The 17,905-nt window shown below is 37.6% G+C and overlaps 1 protein-coding gene across 3 annotated transcripts in view; it reads left to right on the forward strand.

Moving 5' to 3' along the window:
- Positions 1-17,905, forward strand: part of LOC124154187 (gamma-tubulin complex component 5) — a 93,661-nt gene that overhangs the window by 32,094 nt on the left and 43,662 nt on the right. For 2 of the 3 annotated variants that reach the window (XM_046527753.1, XM_046527754.1), the window contains exons 13-17: positions 952-1,173; positions 6,244-6,364; positions 6,582-6,803; positions 6,913-6,995; positions 7,723-7,879. In XM_046527753.1, coding sequence (XP_046383709.1) covers positions 952-1,173; positions 6,244-6,364; positions 6,582-6,803; positions 6,913-6,995; positions 7,723-7,879 — 805 coding nt within the window. Of the gene's footprint in view, positions 1-951; positions 1,174-6,243; positions 6,365-6,581; positions 6,804-6,912; positions 6,996-7,722; positions 7,880-11,218; positions 12,432-17,905 lie in introns of those variants that run through there. The other variant, XM_046527755.1, reaches the window with a different exon arrangement.

Below are 17,905 nucleotides of genomic sequence, written 5' to 3' on the forward strand. Positions count from 1 at the left end.
AGTCCAGGGGATTGCATCCAGTCAGCTTTTTCATAGAAAATGGGCATACAGATTGCATGTTGTAATATAAAGTGAAGAATATGGTGTCATAGACAGAAAAATGTTTTCAATTTTATTATTTTGTCAAGATTTCCAAACTTTGGGCAATAAATTCTGTCATAAAATTTCATTCGATTAGGAAAAATATTATGGCTAATATTGATATGAGTTAATATCTTGCTGAGAAATGCATTTCCCTCTGGGAAAAATATTGGCAAAACTAAGCAGTATTTTGGAATATAATGTAAGTGGTCTAGTAAGCTCATGCAGTTGGCCATTAGTGGCTGCCACAAGTAGCAGAAGCAGTCTTGCCTCAGCTTATGGCTGGATGGTGCGCCTTTAGCTGCTGAATGTGAATACTTATGTGTATATCATACTAATGTTTTGTAAGCATATACATATATGTATTATATTATTTGTGTAGGTAAATAATCTTGGCATGGCTCTTGCTAAATCCTCTTGTAATTAATCATTACCTGTTGGAATGTGCGAAGAGGCTAGCTTGTTGTGCTTCTGCTTAAGTGATCATATTTGTCAGTAGAATGAGTTAGATTAATACCTGTGGAATGCAGTAGTATACAAAGATTTTATCTGTAGGGGAGGCCAAGACCAATTTAAGGTTAGGTTCTGTAATTTTAAAAAGGCACACTACAATAATTTATTTTTAAAATACATTTTAAATTGAAAAACGTAATGTAAGTAAGTTGGTATTACTCAGTGAAAAGAGAGTACTACGATAACTCTTTAAGTGGCAGGTGTTAGACAGCTTAAGCGTTAAAAATTTTCCTAATTTTGGGGAGGGTGTAGGCTTCATTATTCCTTCCTTTAAATATGCTCCAGGTGGAATGTCTTTGATTTTAATGATAACTTCTCTGAGATGAGTTTATGATCCCATGATCCATCTTCATTTAGGTGGAGCAAGGTGAGAAGTGGGTGGATTCATTGTCTCTCACCAATCACCTGCTGGAGTGCATTTCAACACGATGGCCTGATTATGCATCAAATTTCTCGGTCCTCACTTCCCTGGATGGCACAGTCAACCAACTGGTCAAGATGGAGTCAGTGTCTTCCTCAGGTGGAGGTAGTTCTCAGTCACTGCTTGATCAAGTTGATCATATCCACATAACCTATGCGGTAAGTCACTGTGGGCCTAATTGAGTGCTTCTATAGTAATGTCAGAAAAATATTCTTGTTGTGTTGTGGAAAGAAACTCAGTCTATGATCTTATCATGCTATGGGCAATATCCATGTACACTAGAGTGGTGCAAACGCCAAGTTTTCGACTGAGTTTAGTTTGGCTGAAACTTGTGACTTCAAGTTTTGCAATGCTATATTTTCTGATTTTTCAAAAGTTGCCCACAGTTTTCTGTAAAATGATTTTATGTCCTGAATCGTCAACATTGGTTAAGTCTAGAGAAAATAATTTTTGACAATAACCTGTGTGGTTGTCATATGAATTAATTGACTACAGCTCATATTATTTGTGTGAAATCAGGTCCCCATGTGCTCAGCAATGGCTGAATTTTCATAATTTCCTAATCTGAGGTATTTCCTCTGATCCTTATCTAGTGTTGTGATGTTGTGGACTGTTTCTCCAATGAATGCATTACTGGATTTGCATGGCCCTTGATAAACACTGGGGGTCTTAGAAGTCTTTCTCTTTTCACTAGAACTGGTGCCTGATTTTGATTGGAGGCATATAAAACATGGCTATGTTTAGGTGTAACAATCTTTGAAACCTTTGTCATTATTGTGTTGGTGTAAGATAGGCAGGTGGTAGTGATGGCATTCTTGTCGGAGGTACTTATCCATCTGTCCAGTATCTCAGAGGTCCTTTTAAGTGCCGTTGAGATTTGGTATACAGTATGTCGATTTTGAGGATACGTAAAGAATATAATCCTGAAGGTAGAGCCAATCAAGCCAATGGAAATCTTAAAATAGACATATGCTCACTAAAAATGCTATCCTTGGGATATCGTTGTATGCATTGGTGCTGCAGCACAAGATGATGTGTTCTGCATTAAGCAGTTTATGAAATAATATCACAGCAATTGATATCCACAGTAGATTCTCGTTAATACGAATTACATCAAATGCTGCATTATTACGAAGTTCTCATTATTACGAAGCAAATCGTTGGTCCCGACGAAATGGCCTATCCAATCTATGGTAAAAGAAATTTTATTATGAAATTACAAACTTCAGTCATGGTCCCGGCAGTTAAAAGTGAACTTTATTACAAAGTTCCACGAATGAGCAACGGCACATAGGTGCATGTACGCTACACTAAGTTTTATTAATTGTGCCACGTTTTAGTTCTCCTCATGTACTGTTCCCAAGAGCATCAGTTATGGTTCTTTCTTCAGCATGCACGCAACATCATATAATGAGCTTCATTCCTGTGGAGTCATGACCTCTCATACCCGCTCGTAAATTGGACTTACAGGTAGTACTCTTCCTATGCACAGTCGATTTACAAACTTTCAGAGATATGAGCATACAAAAATTTCAAATTTCAAATTTGGCGCCTTTCGATTTTGCCAATGCGATGCGGTGTGGTGTGGAGTAACTTGCACTTTGGGCATAATCTGAAAAAAAGTATCATAGAATCCGAAGTTAGGAACTGTTCAGAGTTTCACCAATACTTCCTTACCGCAAAGAGCGATTGTTTTCGGCTCTGCCTGTGTCACACGCCCAGCAAGATCAGTTCGTCACAGTCGTGAGTTACCATTGTGATGCAGTGTTGTGTTCTGCAGGATAACTGTACAACTCCATGCCTTGCATATAGTCCGGCCGGCAAGAGTTGTCCGATGACAGCACAAAAGAGGGTCAGGAAACCCTGTGCCAGCATGGTTTGCATCCAATCGATGTCCCCCGAATGCATCTCAAACCCTCGCATAGTCATAAAACGTTTTCATGGATGAATTCTTCCTTCGGGTCCTCAACGCTCGGCGTCCCCTCTGGTTCCTTTCATCACGGAACCCTTTTGTTTACCGTTGACGTCGGCATTTGGCTTTCTTACCTGGCAGCCTTGCCCCCTACCCCGAACTAGACCCTTCTGTCATCGGACGACCCTCGGCGGCCGAAGTGTAGGTTTATCAACTTACGAACAAGGTCTCGGGACGTATCTAGGTCGTATATTGAGGACTTACTGCATTGGGGAAGTTATCAACCCTCGATTGCGTCATGCCGCATTCTTGTATTGAGAAACTGAAATGAATTTTCTTGTTTCTATATATTTGCACGTAGTTAATCGCGTACACTATATACAGTTTTTTTAATGATTCCTAAAAGAAACTTTCATACGAACTTCGTTATTATGAACCTCTGGCTTTTCAGTCCCGTGAACTTCGTAATAACGAGAGTCTACTGCATTGCAAAAATCTGTTGTTCGTGAGATTCCCATCCTACCAAAGTCAAGACTTTAATATCTCAGGCAGATTTTGTAACAAGCTATTAAGATAATGTGCTCTTTTTGATAGGTTCCCTACATATTGTCACTATTAGGAAATTTTTCAGAAATCACCACTGTCATACTTGATTGTTAGGTAGAGTACCTACTTTGGATGTTAGATCAATGTGAGTTTATGCAAATTCATACTTAAGTTAGATCCTGGTGAAGTGGTGATTTTCAATTGATATATTAATCATCTATTCGAAATATTAGGAATTAATAAGAGAGCTATCATGAATTTCTAATAAAAACATACTTTTCAGTAGGGATGGGACGTTCAAATAATTTAATCACCATATACATCGAGTAATGAGCTTTTACCCTATTTGATATTCGATGACACAAAGTTATCAATTACATATTTGAATGACGAGTACACAGCACAGCATCATCGTCTGTGGTCTTTAAATCTGTAGAAAATGGTTGGGTCTTACATGAAGGTTTGCACATTTGGTTGGTTCAATTCTTTAACCTTTTCCCTACTATAGATTTAAATATACGTGTGTACGTTTCTTGATCCGGGAGATGAAAGCCGTATATTTCCGTCTGAGATTTTCCTGACCAAGAGAATGAAAACCATATACAGGTGGTCCCCGACTTTCGCACGTAATGCATTCCCGAAAACTAGTATGAAAGTCGAACCATTGACTTCCATAATAATTACGGGTTACGTTCCAAAAGAGCGGAATATGCGTACTAAAACTTTTTTTTTCACGGATTTTAATTCAATTCACTAAATTTTAATAATATGTTAATACAATTCCTCAAATCATCTAATTTCTTTCGAAAATACGCAGAAAATGTAAATAAAAGTTAAAAAAAACAAGAACTCCATTGGCTATCGAGTGAAACTTCCTCTTGGCGTTTAAGTTGACATTCCACTTATTACGTCCACTATAAATAAAAAGACGTATCATGAAGCATAACAAAATGTCATTGTTGAACCTGCACTCTGGATACCTTTTAATTTTTACACCAAAATTCGACATTCGGCAGGTGACGTTCGTGATCGCGTATATTTCGCATGTTATTCAAAAAAGACAAATGGAATTCGGGTGATATTTCGTGCAATATGGTTACTGAAGGTGTAGGTGAATTAAACAGCACTCAAACGAAAAAACACAATTAGAAAGAAGATCGTACTAGTTTTATTGAAAGCTATGATGATGTCTAGTCAAATTTTTTGAATAATCTCTCCAATGAAGGCTTTCTTCTTCTCTTGATGAAGGAGCCTATAGCAGGCAGTCCCTCTACCAAATAAATCACCTAGATTAGAGTCAACTACCAACAATTCTCTTCATTGTATACGTTCGTATTGTTCGCATATACTGCCATTTCAAACTATTGAATGTTGGGATGGGCAGTAAACATCGCGGGAATTTAAAAAAATTACAGACCAACGTCTGAAAGTCCGAATTTAGCGTACGGAAGTCAAGTAAAAGGAGTCAATTTTGAACGTACGAAAGTGCGAATTGTACGAAAGTCGAGTGTACGAAAGTCTAGGACCGCCTGTATATACGTTTTCTACCTCTCCCTCTTTTATGACGGTCACGGGTGTAAGACGTCTTTGTTTCGGGACCCAACACTGTGGGGTATAGGCGTAACCCTTGGAATCCGGGAGCAGGTACCCTGACCCCTAGTCTTTTATTACCCCTCTAAGCGGTCATGCAATTGTTTATCCAGTCAGTTTTCGAAACAAATATTTGTTCATTTCTCAAGAAATATAAACTAAGAATTGAATTCTTTGTCGTTTGAGCAGCGTTTACAATTTTTAAACGAAATTCAATGAAAAATATTAACTTATATCTCGAGTTCTGTATAAGCATCAACATGAAAATTGTTGCTGCAATAAATGCGTTAATATTGACCTTAGAACTTAGTTTAAAATTTGACAACGCTCAGAAAAAAATGAGGAATTCAATTTAAAGTCTGCAATTTGCCCGTGCAAGCCATAATTATCCATTTGCTAAATACATATAAGCAATACATAAGTTGACCGCGAACTTATGCGGCAGGTATGGTCGTAAACCTGGAAAGGAGGGAGCACAGCTACTCTCGGAGTCTGAGATAATGAGGAATCCTAGTGGGGAGGGGTCGAAACAGGTTCTGCAAGACCCTTCTTAACGAATGTCCTCCAAAAATGCTCCGTACCATGAGAAAGAAGAGTCTCTTGGGGATCAGTACAGCAGTCATGCTAAGACGAAAACTCCCCCGTATCAAAAGAGTTAATTATATTTTTACGAAAACCTATTGTTTAAAGTAAGCACTAAAATATGTAAAATGCTGATGCCTCCATAAGAACAACACTAAGATGGATGTATGTATGCGTTCAAATGCATGTGTGATTGGCTGTTCCTTTTCTGACTCCCTGTTATTCCAATTATAAAGTAATTGTCAATTTTGATTTAGTTTAAGTTTTTCCATTAACGAAATGAAGCATTACTAATAATATAACCTTCAGTATGCATATAATAGAAAAAACAAAAGAATTGCGATAATCCATGCACGAAAGTTTGATGTAATTGTGGGTAATAGTTTCTTAAGGATTTAGGAACTGTATTGAAGTATAATGACATGCAAATTGGTCAGAATTTTTTCTTTTAGCTGTCACTTATATTTAAAATTGGTGGAAAAATGCATATACAGTATTTAGTAATGCAGTACTATTCGATATTCGAGTAAGGTGTTGGGAAAAAAATCAAATGATTGTATTAGAGAAAAATGCTATTCTACTCAACTCTACTTTTCAGGTTAACTGGCCTGTTAATATAGTCTTGAATGCTGGCAGCCTTGAGAATTATAGTACTGTATTCCAGTTTCTGCTCAAAGTCAAGTGGGCTCTATGGTCTTTGCAGCAGCTTCGTTTCTGTGGTGAGTGAATTTGTTGTGAAACTTATACTCTTGAATGTGAGTGTTGTGTTAAGTAATATTGTTTGGACCTTGTTCAAGATCAGTAAATAATTAGTAATGGTATACATTTTTGGCTTGAGTTTTTTGTGAAGCTCATGGGAAATTTCAGATAAAATGACAAATAGGTTTGTTGGAGATATGGCCAGCAATGATGCAAGTTTTCTTTTTTTCTCTATAGACCTGAAACCAGGGAGAGTAAGCATGGATGATGAGGATGATGCTAGTGACAGCAGTATGCCGACATCTGTCAAGTTGCACCGCTTGCAACTTCTACGTGCGTGGCTTCTTCACTTTGTGGGCAGTGTGCATGCGTATCTTATGGGACAGGTGCTTCATGTTCTTAGCGTCAAAATGGATGGCTTCCTGGAAGAAGCCTGCGACCTTGACTCAATCATCCAAGGCAAGCAACTTATAAATTGTCATATTTGAGTATATAATTTAGTAGTTTTAACATTGTACACTGTTATTATTTTCTTCTCAATCATAATCACATTAAATTTCTCTTGCAGTTCATGAAAAATATGTGGAGGTGATGTACCAGCAGTGCTTACAAACGAAGAATTCAGAAATCATTAAAATGGCTATCATAAGGGTATGGAAATCAGGCGAATATATTCTTAAACAATTATTCTATATTCTTAGATATAAAAATATACAATTCACATTTTGGCTTTAGTTTATCATGTGTTTATGTTGTGATTAATGCAGGTATTTTTCACCTTATATAGAATTTAACGAATGAATGAAGTAGATGATATTCAGGGTAGTCTGGGTGTATGATTACGCTGTCATTCTTGTGGTCATATAATTTGGGATTAATCCATTAATTGGATAAGTTTTGAATTAAAGGGCAGTAAGTTATTTACAAAATAGGGATTTTTTTCATTAGGACTCAAGTTTATTTTCTAGATATTATATATAATGTTTTATGGTTGATGTAAAATTCTTGATTTTATAATTATATTTATTTCGTTAGAATAGTTAATCAGTTTTTTAATTATCTCATCAGTTAATCAAAATTATCTTTAATTTCTCAATGAGTTACTAATCAACTAATAATACATTTCTTACTGCCTAGAATGGCAGATTAAGCTATCTATGCCATGTTTTGGAAGAACTGAATCCTGTTGTGATATACCATAGGGCAATAAAGTATCCCCTCTAAGTTTGCCCTGCCACTATCGGCCTTCAAGAAAATTATTAGCCATTCTGATGGCATGCTTTTGGATGGTTACTCTTTTCATCCGTATTTCATACATACCATTTAAACTGATTGAGTCTGAACTCTGCCTAATCAGTGCATCTCTATATTTTGATAGGTCCTTGACATATCCATGGTCCTCTGTAAATTATGGAAGCAGCCAGACATTATAACACCCATGCAGTTGTATGACATGGAAAGCCAATATATTAGACATCACGTCTTCTTAGCTCGTGTTCTTGAAAGTGTTACTAATCGTGGATTTTCTGATTATTGTAAGTTGAATTTTTTTATTTTATTGCATGTTTTTACTTTAATTTTAAAGTAATTTCTTTGGATTTGTGGTGACTATAGAGTTTGAGCAAACCTTTCTCTTCCTTGCGATTCTGAAAAAAAACTGTAATTTATGAATGTTACATTTTTAAATGCATTACATATATCCTTACCATTGAAGATGGAAAAAAAATTCCCTGGTATCAATCTTGAGGGAATAATAGTCAAGCCCATGTATCATGAATCTTTTTGCTAAGAAGTCCCATTTCTAGCAGATTTGAAGTCATTGGCTATCTTAAGGGATATTACCCATTTCTCCAGATACAACATTGTGCAATCCATCTCCTTTTTTTACCTTTAATGAATGTTTTTTGTGGTCTGCTTTTTGTATTTTTTAATGAGAGGGGTAGACCCTTTTTCAATTGTACCTCCTGTTAATTATGGTGAATATTTGGACATTGTTTATTTTATTTTGAAAATGTCCTTTATTTTCAAATGTTGAGAGAGTAGTAGACCTTGGTCAGTTATATGCAGGGGCACATTTTAAAAATTGTTACAAAAGCACTTAAAAAATTGTATCACTTAGCAAATTAATGGAATGATTTCTACTGTATTGGCCCCTACGGCATTTTTTTAAATCCTATCACGTGATGTTGCAGATGTATGCCTGGGCTTTCGACAGTTATCAAAATTTCCTCTTTCAGTACTAAAAATTTACGCAGCATTTATTCAGCTAAATTTGCGCGATTCAGCTAAATTTGGTGCTCGAAGATATGTAGGTTTTCACTTATTTTCTTAACCTTATGATGCTTACTCGAGATGGTCGAATTGGGTACCTTGGATGCAAATATCCACAGGTAATGCCCATCACCTTATACTCTGGATCCAAATTTGTCGAATAAATTGAATCTGAATCCGAAAATTTAAATCAATTCTTATGTGAATGCAACTTCCCATAAGAGAGAGTAGAAAGAGTTCCTATCCTCTCTTCGTATATGTCATTGCTCTACGATGCTTGTCCTACTCAAGAACTATTTTGTTTAAATGCTCTTGTAGGAGTATTGTAATAGAATTGTAGCCGCAGAAAATTTTAAGGCAAAACATGACAGGCACATAGCGTGAATCTTCCCAAGAGATTGGGCAACAATTGGGGCAATCTCAGTGCCGTAGGATAGTAATCACATTGTAGATTTCACGGAACCACACTCGGCCCTCCATCAGCCAATGCCTCTGCCTTTTTTTCCTTTCTGAGTCCCCACAGACCATAAACACTTGCCTCAAAGGAAAATATCAAGTTACATGGGAACAGTGGAAACGTGTGTCATCCCTACTCCATCTGAACAACTGACCTTTTTCGGTCTACCAGTTTCAATTCTTCCAGTTGCTGGTGGCTAAATGCTAGGTGAGACACCAACTGAGCTCGAAGATATCTCGATAGCTTTCTGCAATTTTATGATTGTATGACATGCACGAGGTTCAAATAAGAATGAGACCTAATGCGATGCATATCTGACAGCATTTAAGTTTTTTTAACTCGAATTTATTGACGTCAATGGCAATGACGTCACATGCAAATTGGACCTGTTCTTCCCTTGCTCCTTCACTCGTAGCCTCGTTGCTTGAAAGACTGAGGGAGCGCACTCCTTCCCCTCGACCTCTCCTTCAGCGCTCTTTACTTATAAGCATTTCTGACTTCTTCTGTCCACCGTTTAGTCCAACAATGTACACACTCATTCAAATTTTTTAAACCTCAGGTTTTGACACCAATATAATTTTTGGTTGCAATAATCCTCATAATTGTGGCTGAAGATGATTTTTGAAAAATCAGGTCCTTAGGGTAATGCAAATTACTCGGCAAGACTGATGTTGGCCACTAACCAGGTATTGTCCTTCAAAACTATGCGTTTCTCTATGTTTGATATGTGATTACTATTTGCATTATAAATGCCACAGGATGCCCACTCCTGGCATTAAATTTAGTGTGCCCTCCGGCGCAAAAAACCCCGTGCAATCTTTTCCATGTTCACTTCTGAGGTACTGATGTGACGGCGTGATGATTAAAAGTAAGAAAAGCAAACAGGGGCATTTAAAACTGCGCCATTAAGGGAGAAACTGCCCTACCTGCCACTTGTTTTTGACCTAGGGTTTCAGATGACTGACTCACGCTGAAAACCAAGGCCACTCAGTTCCCCTTGGACTTGCAACCGGTGAAGGGGAGGGGGAAGATAAGAAGTTTATGTAAGAGACGCACCCCCATCTGCATTTTCTGGGAAAAATGGTGTGCCTCTTACACGTGCTTATACCGTATGAAATTGTTTCACATTACACTACTACAAATAATGTCATGACACTTATGAAATATGCATGCGGTTTCATTAATATTTTAGGGTCGCTTTGTATCACATTTTTATCTGAATGGTAAATGTTTTATTACATTTTTGGGGGTTTCCTTATGGACTTTTGATGATCTATGAGATATTCTGTAATACTAGCAAGGAGGCATCACATCTGAATCCTAGCCTGTTTTAATGCATGCGAATGCGATTAGACATCTCTCCTAGTGGCAACCTTCATCCCTAGTTCGGTAAAAGTGGCAGCTATTGCTTCCTATCATTATGCTTGAAACTCCACTTCTATTGCTCAGGGGCTGCAATCTAGTTTGAAAAATAATCAGACCCATATTTTTTGATATTTCGATCCGTCACCTACTTCTCCTGCTATTTGTGGCAGAATAATCTAAGGCCTGAACCTTTTTGCTGTAAGGTGATCACAAACTCATCTCACACAAGTCACTGCTTCTGAGCTACACCTTGGTATTGTGTTTAGGGGGACTTACATGGTTTGTTGTTGGTGACACTTATGTGAGTAATTCCTTGCATCAGAGAAAGGTTCTCCCTTAGCAAGAAAATAACCCAAACTACATTTAAATTATTAAATGACGACTAGTAGGAGGAAACTTTACATTTTTTTATTTTAAACTTACGAGACAAAGGCTTGATGGGGAGAATATTTTGTCATAACTTATCATTCCCATCTGTCTAAAGAATTCTTTTAATGAATCATGATTTTGGTTTTCTGTCGATGTTTGTGTGTTTACCCCTTTTGGGTGTTCATGTTTCTCTCTCATGATCATAGTGTTGCGCAAATATACTACGTTCTACAGTGGCCCAACTCTGTGGCTTTACTGTTGTCAATTGTGGGCGATTGCAATTTAGTGAATTTTTGAACTTGACTTCAGTAGGAGATGCAGGTTAAGGATCTAAGTGTTGTAATTCTGCATGTTTTGGATAGTATATGCTCCGAAATAATGTATATTATATTTCTTTTATCTTCTGTTTCAGTGAAGGCACTTGTCTCAGCTCTTGTCCACAGTTTTCCGTCACATTAATAATTTCAATCTGCAAAAGATTTCTAAGAAATTTCTTCTAATCGGGTGTGATGGAGAGAAATTGGTACAGCAACAGCAGTGCATTAGAGGAAGTCAGTGAACACATATTTTGGATATCTTTGTCTGGGTTGTGTATTATTCTCTGGCATCATTTGTTGCTTGTGGTGGTCTTTCTTGAACAACCTAAAGTTTCTCCGTTGACTGAATCATGTTTTGTCAAGCTATATTTTATTAGCCTCATTACTTCAGAATTTTTGGTCATATTTCTTTGCTTGACCCAGTTATTGTATTGATGTTATCTTATGGTCATCAGTGTGCTAGTGATGGTATTGTCGACATTCTAGTGAGGCATCAGATTTCTACCCATTGTTGATTGTGTGTTAGCAACAGTACAGTGCTCTTTTGCCCGGAAACCTCAGAAATACTTGTTCAAAACAATTAGGGGACACTTCCAAAATAAGTACCTAAGTTTCCATGTGTATGTATGACTTCTGTGTGTGTGTGACCCTCATTGCTGTTAATTGCTGCATTCAAATTATGATGGATAATAAGTGCACAAAGTGAAGATCAGTATTATTGTATATACTGGATGCTGGTGAATGCAATACTATTATTGGAGTGATAGGAACCGCATGGCTTTTCATGTTGCTGCTAACTAGAGGAAAGGGTGTTGATAGTTCCAAAATTTAATTCCATGATCATGCTCTAAATGAGTAATGAGAATATAAAGTTTGAATTTCATAATCTGATTCGAAGTGTTAGGGCATACCTGGATAATTCAAATGGAATACCCCAATTAGCTTGTTGTTAGTGGGTTTCCATTGCCATATTCTATAATTACGCTTATTTTCTCATGGTGAACATTTTTATCATGAAAATAATTATTATCAGCTAAAGCTGCTTATAAGTGTGTATGATCTTTTGTAAGATTTGCATTGATAAACTGTCCCTTTTCTTTGGGAAAGCTTTATTTTTAGATATGAAAGAAGGAAGAAAGGGCTCTAGATAGGTCACGACTCTTTCTCTCATTGGATGAGGAAAGATAACATTCAAATGTGATTTCTGGAGATGTTTTATGTACATAAGACAGCACCTCTTACATTGTTTATGTATTTAAACTTGTACATATTGTATATTTTATTCCTGAGAAATATTTATGAACTCTTTCTGTGCTTTTTTTGCCCCTTGTTGTACCTATATTTCCCTCAAAGGATGTCCTTGTTGTGTAAAGTAGAAATGCATTGGAAGGAAAGAAGAAACACGATTGTAAGCATACCAAGGAAAATTCAGTTCACTCTTTTCATTGCTGAGGATCTTGTCAAAGGCTTTTTTGTTTCACTAGTATTGCATGGAGAGTGAGTCATTATTGTTGAAGGCTATTATGTAGTATCATTTACTACAAAATATGCAGTGTTACATTTCTTGCATGAAAAAGTCTGTAATTTTAATGTAGGATTGATCTTCAACGGAGATGAATGTGCAAAAGATGATGCTATAGTATCGGAGTAGTATGCTTTTGGCTACCAGTTGATAAGAGAATTAGATTGTGATGTATGAAAATGGGAATATAATTGAGTTCACCTCTCAGCATAGGCTTTGGATTGGATGTGGATATTCATTTTGTGTTTTTTAATAACCTGTAGGCACAGCTTTTGCAGGAATTGTGTTTTCTAGGTTATACGCGAGTAAGTTTGAGCTTACTCTAGAAAAGAGATTTTTTCAGGGAAGGCTGCTTTGTGTTGAATTTTGCTTTGATTTGAAGTTCAGTTGTTACTTATTATGTTGTGATGTTATTGCTATTTGAGCACAAAGAAACAGTTGATTCATTTGGGTAACTTAACAGAAGATCAAAGATGATAAGATGTGAAGAACAATGGTATTTTACAAAGCTGGTATCTATGAGAAGAACAGAATGTAAAATTTCATTTGGTCAATTGATTTGTTTTATGTATCAAAATTTTCATATATTTCTCTTTGTTAGTTCTGTGGTGATTTCTATTTTTTAGTTGTTGTCATGAATAACTTATTACCTATTTTGAGGATTTTATTATCATTTTAACAGTATTTTTCAGATCACATATTTGACTTTGCCAGGATTTGAACTCGGATCTCCTGATTGCTGGTCAGGCATGCTAGCCAAATAGCCAAATTACACCACCTAGCCATTTTCTCAGTGCAAACTTCGGAATGGGCCTGACTGGCAATCAGGAGATATGAATTCGAATCCTGGCTATGTCAAATATTTTTCATGGCAAACTTTATCCTTGGTTTACTTAGTATTTTTCAATTTTAATATGAAGAACATGCATCATGCTTAGAGAGTGCAATCCCTGCGGGTAGGGGAATAAAGAATACTCCCGCAGCATCCCTGCTTGTCGTAAAAGGCGACTAAAAGGGTGGGGTGACTGTATGTTTGACATCATGGCTTCTCTAAGACCCATCTTTTTATTGTATGAGAAGCAAGTTGAGGAGGACTGGATAAGTTGAGAAAGGGTATGACTGGCATCTTTGTCAGCCGCTTAGCTGGGTGTTGCATGGCAACATAGCCCAAGATTCTGGCCTTAATTAACAGCCTACTTTGGCTCAAAGATCCCTTAAGTTATAATAGTTGGTGCAAAAAAGTGGGTCCAATAAGCAAGGGACTTGAAATGAAAAGTATAAAACTTTTTATGTATATGGAACATAAAGGATCTATTATTCCACTGGCATGGGGAGGATGTAATTATGATTAAAACTTTAACTGTTTTCAAGATGCCTTAATTACATAAGAGGTGTTGGACCTTAAACCGTAAACTGTACCATTGGACCGTAAACAGCAATTTGAGAAAGTTGTTGACCACAGCAGGTGTTGTATTCTTAGTTATTGCAATTTAAATGAATCTGCAATAGTAATCAACAATCTCTGGGGTATAGTGGCCTGATGGTAAAGGACCAAAAAATTCAGCCAAGCATTACCATGGTTTAGATCATAAGTTCAGGTCGGCCTTGGGAATGAGTAATTTGACATGGCAACTCTACAAAATTTTCAACATCTGAATCAATTTCTTTCTTTCATCTGAATCCATTCCACACTATAGTTATGAAAGTATGCTTCATAGAGTTAGAAGACATGTGACCCTCATGGACAGGGAAAAAAGCCCCGGAATGGTGAGCTCACAAGTATAGTACCTCGAAGGAAAATTTCATCTGGAACACTATTTTTAGGTTCTATAGACATATAGGCACTGGTGGTGTTGACAATTATTGGATCCTTCAGTCGAAGTCGAACCTCAGACGGTCATTGCTGAAGGCATTACTTTGTCAACGACCTGAGTGGAGAACACAATTGCTCAAAATCATCTGAGAATCATCTAGTGATCTTGATAGTGGGTCCACAATGTTTGTTTCACCCTTTTCATATTTTACATCAAAGGTAGTGCTTTGGAGTCTATGAGCTTATGGTTGAACCTTAGCACAGCTTTGAGCTCCTTAACCAAAAATAGACTCCAAAGGTTTACGGTCAGATATCATCTAATACCGGTTACTATCTAAGTAAATTTAGTAACACTTGCATGCCCACACTAGGGTAAGAGCTTCTTGGTATGTGAATATCTCGTTTTGGCATCACATAAATCTTTTTAAGAATACTGCACTATTTTATATTCACCACCTTGCAGTTGAGTACACATTTGTAATGATTTGACACGATGGCTGCTGGTTAACTAGTGACGCCTGCAGCATCCTCACTTTATTGTCCTTGGTGGGAAAAACATTTGGGTACAGGAATGCACTGAACAAAACATGTGCGAGGAACACATACATTGCACTCCTCCTTAAGTGCTGGGTCTTAAAATATGATGAACACAAAACGATCAAAATTGAGTGAAAATTAAGGTGTAATGCACGTAACAGTGAAATGGAGTCAAAATTAGCAAATACCCCCACTCAAATTAATCATAATGCTTCTTTTACCAGTCCACACCTCCAACTCTCATAAATTTAGTGTCCCTACTTCCTTTCTCTGCCTTGCCGGATGTCTTCTCTGAGGCCTCTCTGCAGCATCCATTCTGTCCTCATCCATTGAGGCCGGAAACGGATCTTATTGACCACTACACTTGTCTGTTTTCCTGGTGCATTTTTAGGAATGTGCCAAAAACCAGGTCTCTCAGATATCTTCCGCATCCATGTGGTTAACTTCCCCCTGTTGACCCTTTTCTGCTTGATGTCCAATTGCTCCACATTCCTGTGATCTTATCTATCTTGTCTTGTCTTCTTATCTTGTCCTTGAAAACCTTCACCAAATTTTCAGCCGCATTGCTCCTAGCCGGGTGGTACGGAAGAGAAAATGTATGCTTAATGCTGTTTATGTCACAGACCATTTGAACTAACTGATAGTAAACGGAGAACCATTATCAGTAACAACTTGTTCAGGGAGACCAAAGCTGGAGAACAAAACCCTCAAATGTGAGATTATTTCCTATGTTGAGCCATTGCCAATGTTTTTTACCTCAGGCCACCTTATGTGTGGCTGTCGATTACTACCACAAATAACTTTTTCATGAAAGGCCCCACCAAATCAATGTGAAGCCTTTGTCAAGGCGTTTCGAGCCAATCCCATCTTTTAATAGCCCCAGGAGTCATACACACAGGACCTCCCTGGGATATCCCATGACTTCTCATGTATGTCACAGGGAAATCCGAATGTCAACTCGCAGCACAATTTCATCCTACGGACATCCCTGGTATATCCTACCAGGATATCGTGACGTCCCTGGAATATAATGAATTTGCCACTGATCAAAACGGGAGGTCTCTGGGTTATCAAAATGTTCTCAAGTGTAACGTATTGGAGGCATACCCACAGAACCTCCCCGGGACATCTCATGACCTCTCATTCATGCATTAGAGACATTGAAATGTCAACTGTGTCACGTGATGGGAAATCACTGCAATATCCACGTCATCAAAGTTTACCACTGGGACATCCAAACATTTCTCTTGGTTGGCAGAGAGGTTTTCAGGGCCCTTTACGAGGTATCTTCTATGATATATCGCTGTGGGCAAAACATAGATAGATACACTTCTACACACTACTAGAATTAGGAATAGTTAAAACAGGCGTTTTTTAGGTGAACGGGTTCTGAAGAAGGCGAAGACAGTCAAATCGGACAGAAAGGTTATGGTATTGCATAGGCCATCCATTTCCAATATTTGAAGTTAGACTCTCTGTAAAGGATACATTAAAACTTTAAAATAAAACACCAAAATTCGGGAATTCCAGTTTTAGTTCCATGGTGCTGATATCTAAAAACATAAATTAAATCTACAAAACATTTTCAGTATTAACTCCAATTAGCTAAATCCAAATTATCACCATTAGATGGTGTGGTGGTTGTTCCTGGGCTCACCATTCCGGAGTTTTTGGTTGTCCTAACAATGGATGAACAGGAAAATCAAGCTCTAATAATGTTCTAGTTAAACATGTAGCCAAGTGTTTCAATCTCAGCCTGAGCAAGGATTTTCATTTCCTCTCTTTTCTTGAACAGGTGTTCGGTGTAACGGGCGTGGGCAATTAATGCCGCATGAATCATATCCGTTGTTATTTCAGTGGATTTAACTCCGCCTTCAGATGTAACACCATGTACACCTTTCTCGGAGCAACTAAACTTTCCTCCTTCCTCATTGCCAACCAGACACTGCTTGTTGACCGGGAATCTCATTTCAACAGAGGCAATACCATTTGATAGAGTAAGAACAAGTTCAAGAAAGTTCTTAAGATTATATACTCATCTGATCCTTCCACATTCAGTACCGCAATAAAAAATCAAGGCGTGTTTCGTTTCTCTTTTAGTTTTTGTACTGTGACATCCCACCCCTGGCTCGCCCGGATGTCAAAATAGAACCGGGGGGAGATGTCTCACAAAAACAAAAGAAAATATAAATCCGCGTGGATCCCTCCCGCATGGGGCCTACGGGACAAACCTATGTCACTCTCTTCGTACAATTTACAGAAATTAAAAATATTCCCCTTCTTTTGGAAATAATTGCAGGTGGGGGGTTCCCGATTCGACCTGATGGATAACGTTCGGACGCTTATGCCCTTCTTCCACAACGCATTCACGGAAAGAAAAATGACCGGGGCGAAAGGAATGGCGAGAGATATTTTTTGAAGAATACCCGTGAAGGAGTAAAAACAAAACGCTTACTCAAGGCTTTCAGCGAAACAAAATATAATTCAAACAATAAAACTGCATGTAACAAAACGAAAACAAACCCTCTTATAAACTAGTGATGTATGAGTTGGTGAAAACAATTGATGACACATCAATGATAAAACACAACAATATAAATCGATTTTCCAGATGAAATAATTGAAATGGCAAACGATTACAACAAAATATAGTTCGGTTGTGAACACGTAAATGATGATACACTTTTAAAATTATTTCTTGATAGGGGAGGTAAGTGAAAGTCCATCCCAATGAGTATTATTTTTACTTGGGTGATTAATTTCACTTTCACTGAGTAACTGATGCGTTTCGTGACTGTCCGTCTTGAAACTGGGCAGAAGACAAAAGGGGGCTTTCGGGGGGCGGAGGGGGGGGGGGAGTGGGAGGGGGGGGGGGAATAGTTGCGATTTTACTTGACCGTTGTCCGTGGT

This window comes from Ischnura elegans, chromosome 2 (assembly GCF_921293095.1).
Source record: "Ischnura elegans chromosome 2, ioIscEleg1.1, whole genome shotgun sequence".
In the NCBI taxonomy this organism is placed as follows: domain Eukaryota; kingdom Metazoa; phylum Arthropoda; class Insecta; order Odonata; family Coenagrionidae; genus Ischnura; species Ischnura elegans.